The following is a 17,817-nucleotide window of genomic DNA, read 5'->3' on the forward strand; positions in this document are numbered from 1 at the left end:
AATTTCCCATACAACAGGGTGGTTGAGGCAGAAATAGGATTTTTGATTTTATACTCCTGTGTGTTTTCCAAACTCCTTGGTTATCCTTAACCGTGTGTTTTTGTGTATTACAGAAAGCAATCTTTACTGGTAAATAATGTTGTGGCAATTCTAGCTGCGCTCTTCATGGGAATTGCACAACCAGCAAAATTATTTGAGCTTCTGATAATTGGAAGATTTCTAATAGGGTTTAATGCAGGTAGGTTAGGTATGAATAGATGCTGAATGTGCAGTGAAAATATTCCATTCACAGAAAATTAATTTTGTTTTGCTTAAGACTGAAAATTTTGATGTATAGTCATGAGAAAAAAGCACACCTTGCTCAATTCTAAGGTTCTGCGTAGTCAGGACATATAAAAAAAAATCTGGTCCTTAGCAGGCTTTAAAATTAGATAAATACAACCTAAGATGAACAACACATGACATATCACACAGTATTATTTTATACTATTGTAGAAGTCACCCTCGCAGGACTGGCTGAACTTTTCCATGGTCATGCCTGGAAATATGGAATATAGAAATCAGAGAGGCTCATACATCTTTAGGTTAGGGGAATTTATTTTAACTCCACGTGTAGGAGAGAGGGTTTGGGGCAGCAGAGGGTCAGATACTGTTAGTTCAAATCCAATAGCAGTAAATCCTAGTCATTGCTAATAGCTATCCTCCAGCATCCTTGCAGAACTCCCTTTTAAAGTGACAGTCTCCACATTAGGTACATACGGGCTCCTGTGCTGAAAGTACCTTCCTTAATGGTCCCTTCTCCTCAGGGTTCCCCCACTGAAGCCAAGTCTCCTACCACGACCAGGCTCATCTCCCCAGTGGTCCACTAGGGTATAAGAGCCACCATACTCGGTTTCCCTTTGCTTCTTTTGGACAATCATTATGGGGGCATATCCCCAGGCCAAGTTCTGTACGTATCTGACCTGTCCTTAGTGTCCACCTAACTCTAAACATCACCATAGGTCCAACAGGTAAATGCACCAAAGTAGTTATTGATTCCTCCCCTGGTTGTACCCAACCATTATTCCCTAAGTGGAATAGAGTTTAGAACAATCTAGCATTGTTCCAAAAGAGAGACCTCTATTCCAAAATGCACTACATTTATTCAGCAAAAACAAAGTCAAAATGCAGAAGTAGTATGTAAAAAAAAAAGGTACACACTTTTAAAGGAACTAGGAGGTAATTCATCTCACAGGTATCTACTTAAAGCAAGTGTCTTGGTTGGATTTGACATAAAATATAAATATTATTAATAGGGAATTTCAATATCCAGATACACTGGAGCTAGGCTTTTCTAATATTCCTAAATATCAGCTGCTGATTTACAGAAATGAATAAATGATATGCTGGATTCACAACAAGGGTCTTTTCCCCTTCTTAAACGTACTGCTTAGTGTCCCTTGTTTACCATTAATAAACAGGCAGTTTATTAAACCTGTCACCGGTGTGATAGCTTTAACATTTCACAGGCTGATGTCCATTTTCAAATAATTCCCGCAGGTAATTGCTGCTCGGTCCCAGAAGCTATGGACAGACTTTTCTGTGTAAATAAGATAACACTGCATTAATTTTCTTTGCCTGTCATGTAATCAGGGATTTTATTAGTGTTGTAATATTCAGTAAAGAGAAGCACTCTAATCTGGTTTACTACACTTAAAAAATAATATGGAAGTTCCATGACTCATCAGGATATTTGTGTGCATTTTACATTTTATTAGAGTCTGACTACAAGACATATATATCATTTATTATATGAGGGCAGGCTTGTCTGGAGGTCACCTCTTTCTGTGCCGACAGCAAACATTTCAAAGTGTGCTTAAATGCCTTAAGAATGTTGATATTGATGGGAGAGGTTTTAATTGTATTAGTGAAACTGACAAATAAGTGTTTAAAATTCTGAGTGTTCTGAAATCTTTTTTATTGAAACTTTGTCAATTGTCCAGTATGATTAGTAATAATAGTATTTAATTTTTTTTTCACCTACTTCAGGTGTTGGTATTTGTGTGCAGCCATTGTATCTCGGAGAAATAGCTCCTAAAAAAATCAGAGGCCTCACTACAGTGGGCATTAATATTTTCTTGACTGTTGGAATCCTCACAGGACAAATTCTTGGTTTACGGTATGTAAAGTTTCACATTTAAAGTATTACATTTAAGTAACTGCTTTTGAAAAGTTAACATTTTTTGAACTTCTGCTTAATGTTACTGCAAGACGCTTGTACTTGTGAATTTTCCTATACAGTCAAGAGGGCCTCATTTTACTGGAGAATTAACCCAGGTATACCTCTATATTGGCATATTTTGTATGCAAATTAAGGAACATTTATAGAAAAAAAGACACCCACACAAATCAAATTTTAAAAATGAAGAATAACAAAGTTACTGCAGAACACATCAAATCGGCAACCAGTACAGTAATAGTGCACATGTGTTCTATTGTGTAACGTTTACATTTATTAGGTTACCTCTTGCCACCACATAAATCAGAGAAGAAATATACATTAAAAAGGAACTGTGGGGGAACACATAAGAGATTACATGTACTGTCGATAATGTAATCACCGTGGGTTGTTTTATTTACCTTGTTTCTATGAATAGTCTATAAAATGTAATAGGTAGATGGATTGAACACATTTGTTTTTTTATATACACAGACTTTACTTCCTATTTATACTTTACTAATATTGTTACTGCTACTGTTAGTCATACTTCACATCTACCAATCAAGGTTTGACTGAGTGCATAAAATGGTAACCTTGCGCTCACCTATGTGTATAACTCCCACTGATTTATAGGAAGCCAGAGACAATGTAATCCTGGCTTTTTAGACTTTAGGCCACATGTGGAACAAGAAAGAGCTTGTTTTCACTCATAATAGTTATATAGTTGGGTAATTGCGCTTGTGCCCTAATTATTCATGTAAAGTGTGAATTTTATTGATAGGTCCAAATTAAGCAAACATGGCCTGGCAGAAAACCAATACGGTATTTACACTACAGTTCATTCACACCTCTGCCTTTATATGTGTTACCATTTATGCCTATGGAAAGTGGGTTATGATGGAAGCTGCAGTCAAGCTGTAATATTTAAAGTATGGTATTGAAATGTTAAGATGTGAATACATAGTTGTACAACCACCAATAGCAGCTATAAAGACCTAATAATAAATAGATTATGAAACTACTAATAGTCTCAACTACCACAGCATTAATAAAAAAACAGGCTAAGCAATAAAGAAAATTGATAGCTCTTCGGGGCAGGGTCCTCTCCTTCTGTGTCACTGTCTGTATTAGTCTGTCATTTGCTACCCCTATTTATTGTACAGCTCTGCGTAATATGTTGGCGTTATATATATCCTGTATAATAATATTTATAATATTATCTGGATACAGTAAACACATTGGAACACAGAGATGCTACAACAATTGCAACAGGATTCACTCTGGTTCACATATGTAAGATCAGATATGCTTGTTTAGTGCTGGGTTTGTACAAGAGTATTAAAAAGCTAAATTATTTAGCCAGATGAAAGGTTAGGAGACCCAAGACAATGCAAAAGAAAGTGTTGTTAATTCAGCTTTGCTAAACTTTTACTTGGCCATGAAATGTGTTTAGAATAATTCTCATGCACACAAAGCCAAATCCACAAAGCATCACCAGGCAGGGGTCCATGGTCCAGTGGAATTCCATGAGCTCAGCCGTAATCTTTATACTTTTGGAATAAATCAAAGAAATAGTGCAATATGTTAGCCAAGTAACTTCATATGAGAGGATGGATTTGTAGGTGGTAGATGTCTTCTGGGGCTACACCAGTATAGACAATGCCAATAGAGTTGTTTCTTCTGTGCCTGTTGTCAACCTAAGAGATAGGAAGGGGCGGGTGCAGTACAGTCTCTTGCCAAAGACCTTATTTTGCCTTGCCCTAATATTACAAAGAATGTGTATAATTTAGCAGATTACTGAATGTTATATATTATCAACTGAGTTTTTGGTTGCAGCAATTAAACTAGCTCAGTATAATATGAGACAAGATTATGGTTTGGAGAAAAGTGTTACACTCCATTCCAAACATCTCCTTCTATTCATATAATGTAAATCCAATCCAAGCAGCAGCACTCATCTTAACAGGCCTCCTTCTTCTGTATATAACTACTGATGCTTTTTTAGTTTTTGAGGGAAATATTGTAATTAGTACAACTTGTTTGTGCAGCCCCTCTACAGAATTTTGTTGGGTCAACCCTTCAACTTAAAAAAATAAAAAAAGGCAGAGCAATACTTTTACTTATCTAGACATAATGAATAACCCTAGTATTTCGGTAAATGTCCCCACAATGCTCGCAAACACCTATAAATGCCAATACATTTACTATTACTTTTAACAGGGTGTTTATGGGCATTTATAAGCATTTTAAAAGCCTTTCTGGGTGTTTTAGAGAGTCTAAACATACAAGCTGTTTTTTCCTTGTAGCCCAGAGATATAACACCCATACACGTTGTATGCAGGCACATTATAATGAATAGAAATTTCACACATGGGAATTTAAAGGGATAATTTTTACACAGAAGAAGTTGAATTGGCCTCAAAGGACAGTTTCATGCAAATCAATGCAAGCGTATTTTTACGGAGTAACTCACATGTTCCTTGTTTCTATTGCTGCATAAAGAATTATGATAATTTACTTTTGCAAAACACAATTTCTTGCGCGTATAGCAAGTTACACTATAATTTGGAAACAGTTGAGCCAATTTAAAGCAGAACTAAACCCGCAATTACTCACCTATACCCATTTCATTAAAGGGCACAGCCATCTTCCTTTGCTTCCTAAAGATGATATTTGGCCATGCTGGGATTAAGTAACATTATTGCTAGGCACAGACAATGCAAGCTGGGTTGTTGGGGTTCCCTGGCAAACAATGCTGGTCATGGGCATGTGCAGCTCAGCAAAATTGTACAGCTAGGTGGTGATAACCACCAGCCTGAATCCCCCATTTTAAAAGTGGGACTTTAGTTCCACTTTAACCTATTATTTAAATTACTTCTTTGTTCACATTATGCAGCAATAATATTCAAAAGAAAAGTTGCTGTTTTTTAAGGTTGATGAAGTTGATGTAGCCAGCTCTGAGCCAGTTCTTGGTCCAGGGCGTTGTTAGGGATCCTTATTAATTCCTAAAAATGTTGGTAATGCCCTTTTCAAGAGAAAAGCAGATGAATGCCTTCATGGGGAGAACTGTGATCATTTAATTAATACATGTAGGTGTTTAAACTTAAGCACATTCATGCAAAGTACTGTGTATTATTAACATAATTCAATTGCTTTAAGTAGAAGAAAGTAAAGTGACTGAAAACTGCAGAAAGTCATATCTGCCAGTCAGCTCCCATTGTTGTGGTTATCACTGAGTATTTGTACCTGGTGTTTGGTTGTATAATATGCATATGGACAGATATAACACTTTGCACTTCTTAATAAACAAATCGGCACAGAATCCTGTATTTGTGAGATTAAATTTTTATCTTTTATTTGTATTTATTAGGGAAGTAATGGGCGGTGAGAACACCTGGTCGTTATTGTTGGCTACATGTGCCATACCTGCTCTTCTCCAGCTAATTTTCCTACCATTCTTCCCAGAGAGCCCCAGATACCTTTTCATAGACAGAAAAGATTATTATAGATGTCAAAAAGGTAAACTGGAACACATTCAGATTATCTATCTATCTATCTGGAACACATTCAGATTATCTATCTATCTATCTGGAACACATTCAGATTATCTGTCTATCTATCTATCTATCTATCTATCTATCTATCTATCTATCTATCTATCTATCTATCTATCTACCTATCTATCTATCTATCTCTATCTATCTATCTACCTATCTATCTATCTATCTATCTATCTATCTATCTATCTATCTATCTATCTATCACATATCTTTGTATTTCCTAGCACTGAAAACATTTTATGGTACAAACCATTATCAGATGGAGATGGATGACATACAAAAAGAATCACAAGCCCTAAATGGCGAGAAGCCAAAAAAGATACTTGAGTTGTTCTTCGATCGATCAATAAAATGGCAGCTTATATCTGTTATCATCGCCAACATGGGACAGCAGCTAAGTGGGATCAATGCAGTAAGTTTGTACAGAGGGATTTATGTCAATATCTAACCACCAACATATAGGAATCATATTAGGTGTCTTTGTTGACACATCAATGAGAATGCAAACCCTGCTTTAAGAAGGTCATGTGAAGGTTTGGAAGATGCAACCATTTGTGAATTCTGAATGATCAGGAGCATCTCAGGCTAATAAACTTATGCTATTGACACAAGCACTAACCATTTAGGAAAAAAAGTATGTATCACAATTGCAGTCAATGGCAATGTTCCTTGTCACCCCCTATTGTGAGGTTCTAATTCTTCAATCTATACTGCTCACAAAGAGATTGATCATTCATGACTCAACAAGTAAAGAAGATGTGAGTATGATAGAAGATTAACCAGCCAGTTACGTTTCTCTTTTCTTTTTATTTACTCAAATGCTTCAAGAGAAACATTCTAAAGGGACAGTGCTGGCTGGTTAGACATTCTAGCATGCTATATGTGACATATAGCACTACTGCAGAACTACATGTTTACCTGAACAAGGGGGCAATTTAAAACCCCGAAATATGTTGCAGTTTTTATATTGAAATGTTATGTTTGGCCATGTCATTAGGTGTGTTTGCTGTTAACTATCATTTTCTATGGTACCATCATTTTCTATGGTACATTCATAAGATTATGACAATCTCACTCATAGGGGTGTATTTATCCACCCAAGAAAACATATCAACCCAAGGGTTAATTCTTATTTTTGCAAACTTTCTCTAGTGAATTTAGTAATAAGGACCATACACCTCATGGAGAAAAATGTTTTCCATTTAATAAACATGCAGGCAACTTCCCAACTTTTATTTCACTGTTTTGTTTTACAGATATATTTTTATGCAGAATATGTTTTTAAAAAATCTGGGATACCTGAAGAAAAAATTCCATATGTCACACTGGGAACTGGCGTGTGTGAATGTATGACTGCATTAACATGTGTAAGTTGTGTTATTTTATCAGGAACTTTTATACCGAATAGCATAGTCTTTTAACCTATTAAAAAGGGAACAAGGACTCCCCTCACCAAAGTTCCTGGATACTGTACTGCTTACTTTAAACATTTATGTGTTCTTTTCTGATCCTCCAATATAGATGATGCATAGAACAGTAAAAATAACAATTCAGGGGGCACAGTACTTAAAGAATATTGGTTAGTAGTCTGTTTGAGAAAGGGCACATTTTTTTCAAAGAAGATAAACGTAAGCCTACAATATTAGTTACTCATTTCCTAGCATTTAAAGTAGTTTTATATGGTTTCATCAAATAGCTCTGCGTTTTACATAAAGATTGTTTCTTCAACAAAAATGACTCATGGAACATTGGCAACCCTGGCACATGGTGATACATATCATGGTTGCTCAGTGGTTAGCACTCTGGCCTTTACAGCATTAGTGTCCTGGCTGAGAATCGAACCTGGGACCTATCTGCATGGAGTTTGAAGGTTGTGTCCCTGTGTTTGTGTGGGTTTCCTCGTACATTCCAAAAACATGCACATAGGTTAATCGGCTGACACGACATGTACAGCGCTGCGTAATATGCTGGCGCTGTATATATACTGTGTAATAATACAGGTCAACATTATACAAATACGATGTCACTTAGAGGCACATACAGTGTATTTATGACATGTATTTTCCAGTGGAGGTTGCAGTAGCAGGAGATGTAATAATTTGAGTTCTGCACGCATAATGTGTATTTGTGTTCTTAACTCCTAGGGACTCCTCATAGACAGAGCTGGAAGAAGGTTACTTATCATTGGCGGATACAGTATGATGGCATTTTGGTGTATTATACTGACGGTGACACTGACATTCCAGGTATGGCTGTTCTATTAGAAATTAAGAGTAATCTGTAGTGCCGGTATTGTCTATTTCAATACACGCAATTCTTTTCCCCTACTACTTCTCCTCTGACTTTACTTTACAAAGTAACCAATGAAATAAATTAGAGGAGGGATCAAAGGTTAGTGCAGAGGTCTGAGACCAAAAAGAGGTGGGAAACAGCAGGATTTGGTATTAAAAGATGGACCGTTTCCCCAGTTAGGTGACAATTGGAGCTATGTGTATTGTATTTGAATAGTAACATTTAGAACTAGCATATTTCTTATTTACAGACTTAAAAGTAAATGTCAGTTTGGTCTTACCTGGTTAGTCCTTTCCTAGTAATCAGAATGCTAATAAAATATTACTTTCCTTTAAACACAATGACATCACTAGGTCTATGTGGTCTTATGTAGTGAAGGCAGACCATAGCCTGTAGAAGAAGCTAGCAAGGGCTTCCTCAAAACAGAAACCCATGATAAATATAAACATGTGATGTTAATGATTGAAACAATTGAACTCCAAATAATGAATGGGATGGGCAGGCAAGGGGTAGAAGATGAATTACCATTACATGCAGCACATTCTCCAGTTTAGGAAATAGGGTAGGCTATATCGGACCTGCTGCCAATGAGTATGCATCATATTTACATAGTAGGTTAGGTTAACAAGACAAAAAGACAAGTCCATCAAGTTCAACCACTATGGAAATAAAAATATCCCAGATGAAAAACCCTGGTACAATTTGCTTCAACAAGGAAAAAAAATTACTTCCTGATTCCATGAGGAAACCGGATGTTCCCCGGATCAACAGTGTCTGTTATCTTTACTTTAAAGCCTTAATACCCATTTATACTCTGTGCTTCTGGAAAAACATCCAGCTTTTTCTTAAAGCAATCTATAGTAGTTGCTGAAACTACTTCCTGAGGGAGCTGATTCCACATTTTCACAGACCTTACAATGAAGAATCCTTTCCTTATCCAGAGCTTAAACTTCTTTTCCTCCAGACGCATAGAGTGCCCTCTTGTTCTTTGTAATGATCTCAAAGTGAATAATTGGGAGGAGAGTTCTCTATATGGACCATTTATATATTTATACAGGGTGATCATATCCCCCTTAAACGTCTTTTCTCAAGGGAAAATAGATTCAGTTCAGCTAATCTCTCCTCATAGCTGAGCTCCTCCATTCCTTTTATTAGTTTAGTTGCCCTTCTCTGCACTCTCTCCAATTCAACAATTTCCTTTTTGTGAACTGATGCCCAAAACTGGACTGCAGATGTGGTCTGACCAATGCTTTGTACAGGGGCAGGATTATGTCTCCATCTCTGCAGTATATTCCATTTAAATACAAGAAAGTACTTTGCTAGCTTTAGATATTGCAGCTTGGCATTGCATGCTGTTATTAAGTCTATGATCTACCAGAACCCCCAGATCCTTTTCCATTTCTGACTCCCCCAAACGTATTCCCTCCCCAGACAGAATGAAGCATGCATGTTATTAGCTCCCAAGTGCATAACTTTACATTTATCTATATTAATGTCTTTTACTATTTGGCTGCCCAATCAAACAGTACATCCAGGTCTGCTTGTAGATTATAGACATCCAATAATATTATAGACCTAATTCTATTACATAGTTTGGTGTCATCTGCAAACACAGAAATTGTACTTTTAATCCCAAACTCTAAATCTTTTAAAAAAGATGTTAAACATTAAAGGTCCCAACACTGGACCCTGGGGTACACCACTAATAACCTTAGACCATTCAGAGTATGAACCATTAATTACAACTCTCTGGATGCGATCTTTATGCCATTTCTCTATCCATTTACAGATTGACTTTTCTAAACCTATCGACCCTAACTTGCATATTCACCGTCTGTGGGGTACAGTGTCAAATGCTTTAGCAGTTGCTATATCAACTGCTACTCCACTGTCTACCTGTTTACTTACTTCCTCATAAAAAGAGAGTACATTTGTTTGACAACTTTGTTTCTTTCTTGAAGACATGCTGACTATCACTTATATTATTATTTTCCAACAGAAACTCCTCTATGTGGTTCTTTATCAAAATCCCTAGGACCTTTCCAACTATGGACGTTAAACAAACTTGTCTATAGTGACCTGGTTAGTTTAATGTCCATAGTTGGAAAGGTCCTAGAGAGTTTGATAAAGAAGCATATAGAGGAGTTTCTGCTAGAAAATAATATCATAAGTGATCGTCAGCATGGCTTTAAGAAAGACCGAAGTTGTCAAACAAATTTACTCTTTTTTTTATAAGGAAGAAAGTAAACAAGTAGACAGTCGAATAGCAATTGATATATCAGGAAGAGTTTTTTGCAGGAAGGGACAGGTGACATCCCTTCTGGAAATTATTGTATCTCATGGTATGTGCTACCTGCCTGCTCACTGTCCCATCTGTCACCCGTCCCCAAAGCACATCCCAGCTTCCTCTGCAGGTTCTGGGACTGAATGAACTCCCGTGCACCTAAGTGGGAGTTACATTATTCTGGCACAGCCAATGAAAAGGCCCAAAGATATGAACGTGGCAAAGAGGAAGGAAGGCGATGGCAGTGCCTACAATAGAACAGGGAAAGGTGAGTATCCACAGGGTTTAGTTCAACTTTAAATGAACTATCCCATTTTTCTGAGTGAACAGAAACATTTGTTTTAGTTGTTTTTGGTTTATATTGCATATATCATGTGCTGTATGCCATTACATCTACACCTCATGAGCACCTTCTGATAAAAAGTTTTTCCTTCCCGGGAGTTTTTTTTGTCCTTGTGACGTGAAGTAAAGAGAACGTTGATTGTGTCTTCCTCAATAGTTTGTCACAAGACTGAATGCACAAAATACCATAAGATACAATAATTGTAGTGTTTTGGTATTCCTATCACTTCCTAGTTATAATTGTACTAGTAAGAGATAACATTCATTGTGCCCCCATGACAATAGTATTCTGTGATAACAGGGTGAATGGAAGTTCCAGTTCACATGCTTGTAAATCACTTGATTTTAAAACAGGAACATCAGATAATACTAACCAAAAATGAACTTGTACTAAAATGTACACTTTTAAACGGAAAAAGCAAGTCCATAAGAGACAGCACAGACAAAATGGAACACAATCCAAAAGAAGCCCAGGGGAGGTTTTTCTGGCTAATAATTGCAAGCATTTTGGCATCTTAAGATTTTTAACTTCCCTTTTGAGTTAGCCTACACTGAATACCTCCCGCATAAACTGCTAACTTGCCTCTTTACAACAGACTGAGTGTGCACTGAATGGCTTGATTCTATAAAGCCAAAATCCTCTTCATGGCTGGCCACATCCATTTAGACTTGTATAGAGCCATTTTTTGAGCATCTTCACTCTAGTTGAGTAGGTCATGGCTGTCCTGCTGTGTTAAAGTAAAACTTCATTCTTTTAGGCTATTGACAAAGTGGGTAGTGGGTATTTGCTATTCTATTATTCAATCCATATTTGCGGGATTAAAGTGGAACTAATCACTGAAATAAAAAAAAAAAATAAAAAAAAAAAACATTGTAGAAGGGGGGGGCAGGCAATATCATTTTTCCAATACATCAACCTTACCTGTCTGATACCAGTTTTTTAATTGCACCTGTCCCTGTTCCATTAAGGGAGATCGCCTGTCCCTTTGTGCAAAAATGTTTAAATCTTTAGTTCCACTTCAATCAGATACTTGATGTTCGCAGAGGTAAGCATACATTAGGCATGTCATCCAACAATGCAAATCCACATCAATCCCAATGACTCACTGATATTTACCTGTTGCAATTATTGCTGCTAAATAATAAATTAATAGCACTTTAATTTTGATAGTGAAGTGTGAACTATTTAGAAAGGTTAATGACCTAGCTTTTGGGAAATAGGATTTAATATTCCCAACTGTAAGAGATTGGACCATGTTTTATAAGATCTTTTTTATAATGCTGAATTAACTGCAGGTTTAGGGATTGTTTAGGGGTCGTTAAGGAAACACCTTTTCCTGTTTATTCACAGCTACAAGAATGGTAGGAAAAGCTCCCCAGTAGGGACACATAGAGGGAAAATACCTGACATAGAATCATAACAACTCATACCTACTCTACCCAAACTAATAGGTGTTTTGGAAGGAACTTTTCTCTCCTAGGCTGGAAGGGAAAGGGGTTAGTGTACTGCAGTACTTACACTTAGAGGGGCATATGCATAAATTCCCTGAACTTAAAACACATGAATAGGGAACATTTGGCCTATGTCACCTGCACTGCTTTATAATTATAGCCCTAAAAAGCCTTACCTAACTGGTCAATAGAAAAAAAGTCCATGGAGCCCAATATTTTGAGTAGTGTTCTTGTAAAGTGATGCAGAAATGTTTCCTATTATTATTATATAAATGGCATAACTAACAATTCTTTTTATTTTCATAGGATGCTTATTCATGGGTGCCATATTTCAGTATGTCTGCGATACTTGCGTTTATATTGAGCTTTGGTCTAGGACCAGGTAAGATAGACCAGGTTTTTGCTCAATAATAGTTATATATTATTGTATCATATTATCTTAGGTGATGCCATGTAGAACAGAGGACACTGGGTTTTGTGTTTTATTAGAGTGGTCTGGTAATAAAGATATTTTTCTCCTTAATTTGACAGGTGGAGTTACAAATACCTTAACTGCAGAATTATTTACACAGTCAGCACGAGCAGGAGCATTTATTATAGGAGGATCTATAAACTGGGTCAGCTTTTTTGCTATAGGAATGGTCTTCCCTTTCATAGTAGTAAGTATCGCTTGAATATATGGTTCTTCTCCAGACAATACATTTATAGCTCTTTATTCAGATGGCATCTGGTGGGTGGGGGGAGACCCCTTATACAGAAGAGAGGTTTCCTATAAAACTATTTAAAAAATTTCTTCACTATTTGGATACAAACTTTAAAAAGCAAAAACCTGCCTCTAGACCTATCCACACAAATATAGGACCTCAAGTGTCTTTTAGTTTCCTGTTAACAGATTGGTGTCTTACAATTCTTACAAGTCTACAAGTTCTCCATCCTCATGTAGACAAATTGTTTTCATTGTAATGGAACATAGTTGCATTTGATTGACCCTCCTCCTGGTTGAGATAAAGGAAAGTGTAATGTAATGAGGGAATTATGAGCTTGGTGTGCTTACAGACTGTTTCAGAATCTTTATATTATCATAATATTGGCTCACTAGTATAAAGTCAAATAATTCATCCCCTGTAACTAAGGTTTATTTTTATCTAAAGGTAGCAGACTCTAAAGCCATTATATTCACCAATAATTTAAATAATCTCACATCTTCCTATTTGTAAATCAGTTAGAGAAGGGATATAGTAAGCAAATTTCTGCAAAAAAAAACAAAAACCCACATAAACGTGAATAAAATTTAAACCCAATTATTGCAGCACCACAAACAGAATTATAGCTGAAGTCACAGTGTTGGATGTTTAAAGGTAAAATACAGTCGTGCCTTGCGTACAAAAAAAGGCTGTCTCCCAAGTATTTATTAGTTATCCTTCCTGCCTGTGTCACAAAGGAATGTCATCTCTATGAATAAAAAAAAAATGTCAGAAAAAATAAAAAACATTTTTCTGCTTAATCATTTCTCATTGTTGTTTACACAGCAATTGGAAGCTTATCTTCTCCATAAATCAAAGAAATATCCTCATGGCATAGGAGATCTGAGTCTGGCACACTTTTGGCTGACTCAGCTTATGTGAAAAAGTTAAGTAAAAAAAAAAAAGGTTAAATAGATTAGCTTAATAAAAAAAAACTGTTTCTAGAATTAATAATGGTGTAGCAAAGCTATAATAGATAGAACATTTTGACTATAGTTCTGCTTTCCTTTTTTTTTTTATCAGGTCCCAAAATATGTCTTTTTTGTTTTGCAACTATAGATGAAAAGTGAAGTGAATAGTAACCGCTATTCAGATCTAAGTGGACAGAAGTCTGATCAGTAGAATATTTGCTAGGCTATGCTGATTGCACTTTGATGCATTACATAAGCCTACCAGTCTCAGGTTGAATTAACATGTGTTTTCTTTTTTTTTTTTCTTTCAGAATGGGTTGAATCAGTTTTGCTTCCTGTTTTTTTTTGCCATATGCAGCTTAATAGCTACTTTTATATACTTTATTGTACCAGAAACAAAAAACAAATCATTTATTGACATCAAGGATGACTTTAAGAAACTGAACTTTGGGCAGTGGCATGGGAATTCCCAGGAGATAGCAGATGCTATGATGTGACATTTATTATTAGCTACTTTATACATTAAATAAGAATAAGAAACATTTGCTGTACAGATCTCTGTGCTGAAGAAATACAGGGACATGAAAACAGCTGTACGTGTGTAGGTTTAAATAGAGTCTGGGACCAGGCTGTGGACATTCAAATATTTTCATGCGCTTTAAAACAAACCCTTACTGACCGCTGTAGATGCAGGTACTAGGGAAAAAAATTAAACCTCAGAAGTGCACTTGAGAGCACTGAAGTCATTCAAGGTAATTTTTCAGACGATTAGCTCGCCCTCTGCTTACATTGTAGATTAGACGACTGAAAGGCTGCGATTCTTTGCTTGGAGAGGAAGCACAGGGTGATGAGCTCTTTTCTCTATGAAACATTTCAAAATTTATTTTACATATCGGGTTTTGGTCTAAACATTTCCCACAAACAGGAAAAAAATATACATTTTACTTTATATACATTTTAAATGAATAAATTCTGTAAATACAGTCTTGGTAAAAAAATAAACAGAAATAAAGCAGATAGTTATGATTTTAAAAAAATTAAGAATGAGATGAAACTAAGGCTGCCATTTTTGAGATAGATGATTGATGCAGTTGGGCGATGGTATGTGGAAACTAGTAGGTGATGACATGAAACATGAACAGATCACAATATGTATGGCTTCAACGAGTGGGAAGAACTAAAGTGTTGAAAGGAGATATAGGTGACCAACAGGTAATTTGGCAGACAAAATTACATAAACAGGTAGTCCCCGAGTTACATATGAGATAGGGACTGGAGGTTCTTAAGTTGAATTTGTATGTAAGTTGGAACAGGTACATTATTTTAGGACAGATGTTTGTCTCAACATAATATTAGGCAACATGGTGTCAGATACAGTATAATATCCTCATGGTGAGTTATTCACAAAGTAAAAAAAAAAAAAAACTACTTTATGGAGCCTAGACATTCATTAACTTCTGGAACAAGCTGTGCTTAGATATGAAAAAACAAACAACTGCGGAGGTTGTCTTGGCCATTAAAGAGTTACAAGATGTTGCAGAACAGCTCAGCTCTTAAAAATCACCCACAACCTCAGCTGTGTTTAGCAAAAGACTTTTTCTGCAAGTCATGCAAACCACCCACTAACTCTACCAAGCGGGCCACGCCTACATTTCTTCCCTTCTTAGGTGTAAAATGCTTTTAATGCTTAGCATCTTATGTTCTATTCAACTCTACATGGCTTTTTTGCCAAAACAATACTCCATTATCCCAACTGGAAAGGGGTAGACATAAAACACTCAAAAAATATGTACAAGTTCCAACTTTATTGGCAACATTTGAAAAAAAGAGTCTTGTTTTAATAAAAGCAATCACAAAAAAATAATCTTAATTAGTTAATGGAATTATACAAATGCTTCAGAAAAGTATTACAAATGAATATGTTTCAAAAGGAACCTGCCACAAAAAACATACCTGTGTATTATTTCTCCAAAATGTTTGTACACAAGTACATAGTAATTATTCATTTAAAGTTTATCTATTATAAAATGTTGCTGATTTTGTTTTGGATAGATGGGGAAAGGTTTGTTAGAACTCCAAACAGGTTTTACTACTTTTTAGAGCCCCACTAAACGGGGACCCTGACAATAAAATCTGGCAAAGGTTCTAATTTCCCTTATGTACAAAAAATAAATAAATACTTTGCCTGTGTTACTGTTGGACAGAGGAAGTGGGGAAATCTCTCGAACCTGACGGCAGTAAAACCTGACAGGAGTTCCAATCCTTCCCCATTCTATCAACCATTAAAAAAGTGTTTTGGCTACACTTCCTCCAATGTCAAATTCTGTGCCTTGCTGGACATTTAAAATAACAAATCCTAAGAAAAAAATGGGAGCTGCCATTGTTGACATTTGCTAGTTGCTTAGACCTAGAACAAGCATGTTGTGGATTTTCAGAAATGAGTTGGAATTCTTTTTGCTAGTTTCAGGTCGGTAACTCAAGTACTCGAGTTTTTAGATCTGTATGATCAAGCAATAAATATTCTCAAAGAAGGGGGTCAGAAATGACAGCCTGGATAATTCTCTCATGACAGGGATACTTTACTTTTGTGCCTTGAGTATGTGGCAATATGCAGAATGTAACATGTAATATAACATGTGTTCGAACAGGCACTCTCCTTACACATATAGAATGTAAGGATTTGAAAGCTTTACTTTACCCCAGAGAACTGGAGTCACAAAGTGAAGTTATGAGTGTTGCTCTTTAAAAGTTGCATATAACTTTCAGTCTTTACCAAGATTCCTTAAGTGACTAAACATTTACAAAACAACATAAAACATCTGTCTATAAAAGAACCTTTACTCTATAAAAGTGCATACTTGGCAAATCAGCCAATAACATGAGCTATCTGACATGAAGACAGATGTTCCAGCAAGGCAGATCTATTCACTTAAAATTGTTGTCCTGGTGTGACAAGAACAATCTACACATTCTAAGCATAACTGGATGCAATGGAAGAATTATTTTACATCATTAAAGCTATTTTTGTCAGTGTCTTCCTGACAACATGCTGTACACAAATCCCAGCTGAAAAGATGTCTAAAACAGACAAGTCATATAATGAAAACAGAGTGATAGATGTCATATTACATTATATATGTCTAGGGAGTTATTTGCTTACATTACAGAAAGCGGCTGCAGGGGTGGCTAAGTGTTCTGATGTTTTGAGATTTCTAACAAATTATAAAAGCTTTGTTATGCCTCCCCATAGCAATTTTGCTAGCAACACTGATACAGTACCTTGCATTCATGTGAACAGTTATCCACAAATCTTGCAAGTTCTGCTATATAAAAAGAATTTTGTAAACTACACACATCTAGTTTGGACAAAGAACTGTAAAGGATGTTAGACTGATGTATTAATCCTGACTTTTTTCTTTAGAAATGTCATTTCCCGATCTGTTCCCCATGGACCACTAACAATGTGTGCACTTCTGTTCTCTTTATATAACCACAGGTGACTTTTTATGTAACTGATAACTCTCTGTGAGAATTCAGCTCCAAATAGATAAGTTACATGACAGATGGTATGGCCCAAATTATTTCATTGCACAAAACCATGACCATTAGTGGTTTAGTTTACTGTTCAGTGATATAATCCATCAACAGAACTCTTTGGATCTCAAAATTTGTGTTGGAATCTGAAGTCTAGAAATCATCTTATCACCTCAATGAGGCAGCCAAGGAAACATCTACATTCATAATAAAAAGACAGTCTACGCCTGCCATCACCTATACAATGCCTATGTGTGATTGTTGGATAATTGGATAAGTGGATAATTTTATTTAATGTGAATCATCTACATTTTGTTTGCAAGAATCTGTGCTCCAATTTAAAGAAATCTAAATAAATCACGAATTCTAAAGAAATCCCTGTTCTATTTTAGAGACAAATTTTCCACAGAACTTTTATTTCTGGTCTGACAGCCAGCTATCACTACAAAATTGGAAGGTCTTTTTTTTTGTTTTTTTTTTTTTTTAGGCGAGTACTTTA

At 36.0% G+C, this 17,817-nt stretch overlaps 1 protein-coding gene across 3 annotated transcripts in view; it reads left to right on the plus strand.

The window, feature by feature from the left end:
• Positions 1 to 17,690, plus strand: part of LOC140333647 (solute carrier family 2, facilitated glucose transporter member 11-like) — a 36,295-nt gene extending 18,605 nt beyond the window's left edge. For 2 of the 3 annotated variants that reach the window (XM_072415458.1, XM_072415457.1), the window contains exons 4-12: positions 114 to 238; positions 2,029 to 2,158; positions 5,571 to 5,719; positions 5,985 to 6,172; positions 7,017 to 7,127; positions 7,905 to 8,006; positions 12,437 to 12,512; positions 12,662 to 12,789; positions 14,096 to 17,690. In XM_072415458.1, the coding sequence (XP_072271559.1) occupies positions 114 to 238; positions 2,029 to 2,158; positions 5,571 to 5,719; positions 5,985 to 6,172; positions 7,017 to 7,127; positions 7,905 to 8,006; positions 12,437 to 12,512; positions 12,662 to 12,789; positions 14,096 to 14,281 (1,195 nt within the window). In that variant the 3' untranslated portion in view covers positions 14,282 to 17,690. Of the gene's footprint in view, positions 1 to 113; positions 239 to 2,028; positions 2,159 to 5,570; positions 5,720 to 5,984; positions 6,173 to 7,016; positions 7,128 to 7,904; positions 8,007 to 12,436; positions 12,513 to 12,661; positions 12,790 to 13,659; positions 13,760 to 14,095 lie in introns of all 3 variants that reach the window. The other variant, XM_072415459.1, reaches the window with a different exon arrangement.
• The last annotated feature ends 127 nt before the right edge of the window (positions 17,691 to 17,817 follow it).

The sequence above is a fragment of the Pyxicephalus adspersus genome, chromosome 6 (assembly GCF_032062135.1).
Source record: "Pyxicephalus adspersus chromosome 6, UCB_Pads_2.0, whole genome shotgun sequence".
In the NCBI taxonomy this organism is placed as follows: domain Eukaryota; kingdom Metazoa; phylum Chordata; class Amphibia; order Anura; family Pyxicephalidae; genus Pyxicephalus; species Pyxicephalus adspersus.